This window comes from Euphorbia lathyris, chromosome 6 (genome assembly GCF_963576675.1).
Source record: "Euphorbia lathyris chromosome 6, ddEupLath1.1, whole genome shotgun sequence".
NCBI classification, from domain to species: domain Eukaryota; kingdom Viridiplantae; phylum Streptophyta; class Magnoliopsida; order Malpighiales; family Euphorbiaceae; genus Euphorbia; species Euphorbia lathyris.
Genome location: NC_088915.1, coordinates 38,101,189 through 38,108,527, shown reverse-complemented (window position 1 = coordinate 38,108,527; position 7,339 = coordinate 38,101,189). Strand labels below are relative to the sequence as shown.

Here is a 7,339-nt window from a genome sequence, read left to right as displayed (position 1 = left end):
GCAATTGTGGAGGTGGATCCCAAACAATCAATTCACTCCACTCTCACCCGATTGTATCACAATTGTGATACAACTTACTTCTCTCTTCAAGAGAGACACCTCCCTGCAGTCCAAAGAGGCAATGTTTTGTCTCACTTTTCCCAAAGTGAGACAACCATTGCACATGCTCTAACAAGGTTAAAGTTTCCGTGACAATATCAGCCAAAAGTTGTAATCTAATCTATCTGATTGCCCACTTGAATCATATTCATTAGTATTGTTGAAAACCGTGCCAGTAATACTATACAATACAACCCTCCTTCAAAATGTCAAATTTATTAGAAAATCTGTAAAGAGGTGTATGACTTCTCATAGAATAAACAACAGAAACTCAAATGCCAGAAATCAACTACTAGAATAAACATCAGATCTCACAACAAGACTGTCCGTTGAACCATCAAGGCAGCACACCATAACAATTTCTCAACATTCAATCTAGATCAAGGTTGTCAATCTGTGCGGATTCCACCCATAAATGTTCTAGGGTCCGGACAGTTCCCCGTAAACTGAGCCTGTGAGAAGTCAAACCCAGGATTCTGCACAAACCAAACCATTATCCAAAACCATCAGATTTCTTCTTCTGCTTCAGCAACCATTTTTATTCAACCATGTTCTTGCAATTATAATACAGTACACCACACTTCAACATGAATTATGGTATGTTGTACTCAAAATCAACATATTGAATCCCAATATATTCACAAGAAGCATCTCAGAATGAAAAATCCTAATCTTATTTTCCCAAACCAATAATATCAAGTAACACATGATATAATGACAGTAACATGAGTAAGTTGAAGCTAACGAAATCTAGGTGCCCACGAAACAAACGTCGTCCTAACTGATAGTTGGATATAGCAGAACTCAAAATGCAAGGCAGCAATACAAAATTGAAAGATCTTTTAGATACCAAAACCAAACTGATTAGTGTTTATGTAACAACATGAACTCCTCCTCATTACCCTGTCCCTGTAGAAAGCATAGCATCCAAACACTAGGAACTGGGTCGTTACAACTATTTTAGAATATTTTCATTCTGTAAATGCTGCAACTGGGTAAGCAGCACTTCACTTAAACAGACTGCAATCCAATTTTATTGGATAACAAACTAACTCCTAAACATTGCAGTATTGCACTCATTTAACGAGCTACTTGGACATCCTTCATTGAAACCGCTAGTTCAAGTCCCAGGAGTTTAGTAATGCTAATCATTTTGCATAGCATTACGTATTGCACATAAAGGGATCATTTTGAGGTGTATTACTTTGTTTATAGTAGTTTAGTCCCTAGCAATTGAAGTTCTCACAAAAAAATAGAAAAGACGAATCCCTAATTTTACACTATTTGAAATACTAAACTAAGCTAGGCCTTAACACCAAACTAGTTGGAGTTTACCATATGCCATACGGACCAATTCCTCCATTTCACTGATTTGAATTTACTTTGACTAATTTCAAATTTCATAATATACAGAACGTCTTCCTTGCCACTGTACACATAATCATCATGATAACAATGGTCCTCCAGGCTGGTCCAAAATGTAACACTCTAAAGTTTTAATCCATAAGCGATAAGCATAAAAGCACTTCATTTAAAATACATGATAAGGAACTGCTTGCAGAAAAAAGATAAAAACAAACTTTGAAGCTACTTAAGGCAATTGGTCATAAATAAACCATGCTACTTAAGGATAACATGGCTACGGATTACTGTAAACTCTCATCCACAAGTCAAATGCAGCATTCACAGCAAGCATACACAATTTAAAGTTAAAACATCTAATGATCTACTTTGTTGCACAGTGGGGGAAGTAATTGTTAATCACCTCTTCCTGAAATCTCTGAAGCATGAGACGCTTCTGTTCAAGATCAGTGGAGTAAGGGTCCAATTGACCCTGCCCCAAAATTGGAGAAGCCCATGTCTGACCCTTGTCCCTTTTCTGCAGAGTTATGTGCAATATATCATCCTCTGCGACCACAATGGAATCCGAAGAGCTTAATTTGATTGGCCATTTCTAATTTCCACATTATAGTACAAAAACATAATATTTTTACACTAGGAATAGCTTAAACACAAGAATACAATCAGCAAGCTTAAAAAGACTAACTTCTTCAAAAGGATATATGAAAATCAAACAGTTAAATAAAATACCTAACGTCCAAAAAGAAGAATCAGTCTTCACTGGGCTGGAGAGGTCATGCTGAAATCCGGGAAAAGAAATTTGCACCCATATTATATTATCAATAAAAAAAAAAGGAGTGAAAATATACAAGGAAATGTTAAGAGAAAACTGACATCGAGATAAGGAGGGTTTCCTTTGATGCCAACTTCAACATGTTTGGATTGAATTTTGCAATAGAACTGCTTTGGATGAACATTTGGGGGTAAATTAATGTACATATTTACCTCTTCTAGGGTTTGATCCCATTCAAATACAGTCTGGCCTAAAAACAGCAGAAAAAGAAAACGAAGTTAAGATCAAATCGACCAGAGAGAAGAGACGCACCCAGAAGGGAAAAGGAAAGCCAGATAGAGACCGTTGTGGACGAAGCTGTGGCGCTTCTCTGGAGCCAATTTCTCAGCCATTGTTGTTTTCCTCTACACTTTCTTCGCGCGGATTTTGCTTATTTGTGAAAGGTGCTAGCTATAGTTGAACTGAAGCTAAATTGAATCACATCCCTTCATATTGTAAAAGTAATTAATTAGGATGGGCTACTTATTGTACAGGTTATCAATGTCCAAGTTTCGGTCAAATCGTAACTCTCTCTTCTTCCGTCGCAATTTCTTCGTTTTTGGACAATCGGCACCAAAGAAGACCAGCGGCAGAAATCAATTGATTCAGGATAAAAGTTCATTCCAAGCCCCCTTCCCCTTCTCTTCCTTAGCGCACGATTTTCTCTTCCCCATGAGATTCTCAGAACTTTGATCTTCCTCTTTTCTTTTATATTACGAAATCTGCATCATTTCTCTTCATCTTCACGTCTTTCTCTTCTTTCTCTCTTCATCTTCCTATAGCTAGAAAATTAAGCCATGGTTCTTCATCTTCCTATTTTTGCTCGTGTCTTGGTTTCTTTCTTCTTGTGTGGATCGAAGAAATCGTTATTATCATCGTTTTTCTACGTTTATCATATGGTTATTGAAGATTTTAACGGTAAAAGGCGGAAAATATAAGTATCTACTGTTTTCTCTTTGTTTTTTTTTTCCAGAAAATCACTTTTCGTAATCTGGTTTTGCGAAGGTCTGCGAGGAGAAAGAGCCTGAAACGGACAATTTTACTTCGCGAAAACGGATTACGCGAAGTCTGCGAAGAGAAATGTTCATGATTTCTCCTTGCAGACTTCGCGGAATCTTCTTTTCGCGAAGTAAAAGCGCCATCTATCTTGCACATTTCTCTATGCAGACTTCGCGAAATTCTCTTTTCGTGAAGTTAAATCGTCCTTTTTCTTCCTAACACGGTTATATTTTTCTGAAGGTAGTTGAATACATAACATCCCTTTCAAGAAGGTTGGTATGTTAAATATGGATGCTAGCAAGTGTACTAGGTCATGTGCAGTATTTGGTAAGACCAAGTGTCGTATTCCACATGGATTGGACTTTAGTGAGAGGAATAAGTTACCTTAAGTGTTAGATATAGATCTTGAGAGGGTGAATAATATCAAACTTAACATAAACAATAACTAAACAATAATAAATGGAATGAATTCAAGATGAACAGGCACAGACCTAGCCATACGCCTACGAACAACTGTGCCTAACTTTTATCGTTTAGTGAAGTAGATCTATATTCCTAAGTTGGGTCTCTCCCTCATCGGTCACTAAGGTCCGGTGTCCCATTTCCAAAGATTCTAAGTGAGTAATATTAACCAAGTGTCCTTGTGCTAACATACAAACAAGCGTTAAGCAACAGGAAGCATTCATAAAGAAACCTCAATATGTGGTAGTTTTCGTGTCCGTCCACTACAACATATGCCGATTAGATGTTTCCGTTACGTCGGAGCACCGTCGTGCCATCTTCGGTAACCATAAAATAGACTTGATCTTAATCTATTCTTTAACCATACTAATAACACTCAATAATGGATAGGAATACTTCATTAATTAATAAAGGATATTTACAGTCGCCGTTTAAATGGCTGACTAGGCCTGCAAAAAGGATTACTCACTTATTATCATGAGTGAACAACTTGTTCTTCCCAAAAACATTCTTCCGACAGAAAATATAAAAACTGAGAATAAAAACTGATGGTGGCGGAAAACGAGGTCTGCTTACAATAAGATTCCTTTCCTATTTATACCCCCCTTCCTAACATCAACCCTAATTACAAGGGTAAAAAGTCACAAAAAGTAAATACAAGGACAAGTAAACAATCCTCCTACACTTCGCGCAAGATGGAAGCTGTCTTGCTTTCGACATTTATCTCTCTTTCTCTCTCTTATAGCTTGCTCGAACCGTGCGTTTATCCGTTTCCTTCCAAATGACCCGTTAATGTCGTTGTTTAAGCTGTTCTGTTCTACTGAAAGGCTGTTCATGAGGATTCCTGCTTCGAACTGTTATTTCTACCTGTTTCTTCCAATTCTGGTTGAAAACTAAGACTTTGAAGCTCTTTTCCATGAATGTTCATCCTCTTTTATTTGCTCCTTTTACTCGCATCAAATTACCCCCAACTTAAGCTTTTGCTTGTCCTCAAGCAACACATCAAAATGAAAATGAAGGAACAGGTGAAAATATCACAAACAAAGAAATAGTTAAGCAGATGCAGTTAAGACTTCTCTAACGATTGTAATATTCTTATGATGAGTAATTTAAGCTGATTCAACTAGCTAATGAGTCCCCTGATCAGAAGTTAATCATTCTCCTAGTACTTCTGGGATTTCACTCATTTCTCACAGTGTTTGCTCTCAAATTGTGGGGTGTTTAAGTCACTCGACAGCTATGCATACAAAGAATAAGTTTTGACTTGCCTTCTTGTCTAACAGATACTCGAAACTTTTCTTGGCACCTTTGGAATCATCACAAGGGTGAGGGGGTGGTTTGGATGGTCGATTGATTGAAATTTATGATTAGAGCAGGTGTTTTGTGGTGAAGGTGTATCGGTTTAGCTTTGAGAGCTGGTTTGTCATTGTTTCTAGGCTTTCCTGTTTCATTTTTCTTTTGAACACTTGAGAGGGGAAAGTTTTCCTTCTTTTATTTTGACAAGGAATTTTCTATGTGAATGTGTCCCCTTTGATAGGTTTTTGGAAACAGGGCCCTTTTCTTTTAATATCCAGCTTCCAGCTATGGATGTTTGTATGGGTGTCTGGTGGTGAGTGGTTGGATGTTCATCCTCTTGTGCCAGGATTCATTTCTTTCTACTGAAAGGCAAACAAGGCAAAATCTAACTTACCTAAAATATGCAAAGCCCACTCCTCAATAACATTATTGCAACAGTGTGCAAGATTTAGGTACAAGCCTCACTGGTTGTTTGCACTTGGTCAACAATTAACATGATCAAGAAACTTCACATACTAAATTGATCAATCTCAACTACTCATCATCGATTATCACATCATCAAAAAAACAAAAATCGCATAGCAACTTAACTACTCAAAGTTTGATCAACTTAACCCAATATGAAGATGGATGGGTGAGTGGCGGGTGAAGCGCACAGGGTGATTATGGTGTTTGTGCTTTGTTTTTGTTTTTGTGAGGTGGTTCTGATGTGAAGCGAAAAGCAAACAAAAATTATAAGTGGGAATAAAATAACAGAGCAAGGTAAAATAGCACAGCATGATCGAACAGTCAAACAGTTGCTAAGACTCTATTCCCCTACCCCCCCCCCCCCCCCAACTTAACCAAAACATTGTCCTCAATGTAAGACAATTGGGTAGGAGACAGACGCCAACATATCGCGCGAAAACAACAGCTACAGCAAGCCAAACAAAGGATAGAGAGAAAGAGAGTGAGACATTTACACTATTGGGGACTGGAAGGACTCGGCCTCCTTATCAGTAGTGGGTTTTGCAGCAGTTGGTGTGGGTCCTTCTTCAATTGGTTCAGTGTTTTTGATGGGGCTCCTATGTGATTCATCGGATACATGGGGCTTTGGTGCGGAATGGCTGTTCCCTTCTAGAATGGCTATTCTGGCTCGTAAGATCTCCACTTCTTGCTCATATGACTTGATTCTCTGTTCCATTACACGCATGTTGATGAGGATGGTCTCCATGCGCATCCCAGCAGCAATGCGGTAGATCTTATCATCATCACCGGTTGGTGGTTGTTCTGGGACGGTGCGTATTAGGGTGATATGAACAGGTTCTGGCATGGAATCCTCGGACCTTCATCTTTTGGATAGACCAGGTGCGTCTTTGTCCATTTTCTTGAGCAGCTCCGCTTCTCGCCATAGGTACCAGACTCCTTTGATATCGCAACAGATTTCAATCCTCTTCATCACCTGCAAGTTTAATGGTTCCATAACTGGACCAAGGGTTAGTATAGTGTACTTGGGATCAAAAAATCCCAGATTCTGAGCGATGGTGGTGATGAATGGTCCACAGAACAGGCCAGCGACATTCTTCTTCTATTGCAGCGACGCAATGTACTCAGCAAAGTAATACTCAACATTCAGCGGCTTTCGGTCTCGTAAACAGGCTAGAGCGAATAGGTCCGCGGATTGCACCGTGGCTTGATGGGCCCTACCAAAAAGTGAGCCAGCGAGTATACGGTGTAAATATTTCAGGGAATAGTTCTCGATACCTGAGTCCTTGGATGAACTGGGGTTATAATCGATGTGACTAGTGATTGCATGCCAAAAGAAGTTAGCGTCGAAGTCATGGGGGATCTCTCTGTGCGCCGATAGGTAGGGTTCTTCTTCAAGCTTGGTCTGGTCGACCAAGCCAAGGAATACATTCATTTTGTTGATGGAGCAGTTCATGTGGTTCCCTATCAGCCGAAATTGGTAGCGTTTGTGATGATTAGGGTTAGTGTACTTGACATCGCGTTGGAAAGTGGAAATGAACTCCATCATGACTTCGTGATATGTGAACTCTTCGATGGCCAGAAATTTAGCCAAATTAGCACCTTCAATCATTTGCTTGACTTTGGTGTCTAGACCAACCTCGCGCAAGCTTTCCCAGCATATTTGTCTGGTGGCACACAGCTTTGTGTTTTGGAAAGTTTCGTAATTGGTTTGCTCAATCTCATCGGAGAAGGTTAAGAGTTGCTTGGACAAGACAAGAGAGTTTTGGGTACTAGAGATCACATCAGGTTTCTTCTCCTTGCCCTTGGTGGCAGTGGCGGACCTTGTGTTGTTTTGTGCCATGG

At 39.3% G+C, this 7,339-nt stretch overlaps 1 protein-coding gene across 1 annotated transcript; it reads right to left on the bottom strand.

The window, feature by feature from the left end:
- Positions 1 to 228: 228 nt before the first annotated feature.
- LOC136234210 (uncharacterized) lies at positions 229 to 2,955 on the bottom strand. Its single transcript, XM_066024002.1, has 5 exons — positions 2,577 to 2,955; positions 2,335 to 2,483; positions 2,191 to 2,239; positions 1,865 to 2,007; positions 229 to 575 (listed from the first exon to the last, which is right to left on the bottom strand). The coding sequence occupies exons 1-5, from the start codon at positions 2,623 to 2,625 to the stop codon at positions 489 to 491; spliced, it is 477 nt and encodes a 158-aa protein (XP_065880074.1). The 5' UTR covers positions 2,626 to 2,955; the 3' UTR covers positions 229 to 488.
- Between the last annotated feature and the right edge of the window lie 4,384 nt (positions 2,956 to 7,339).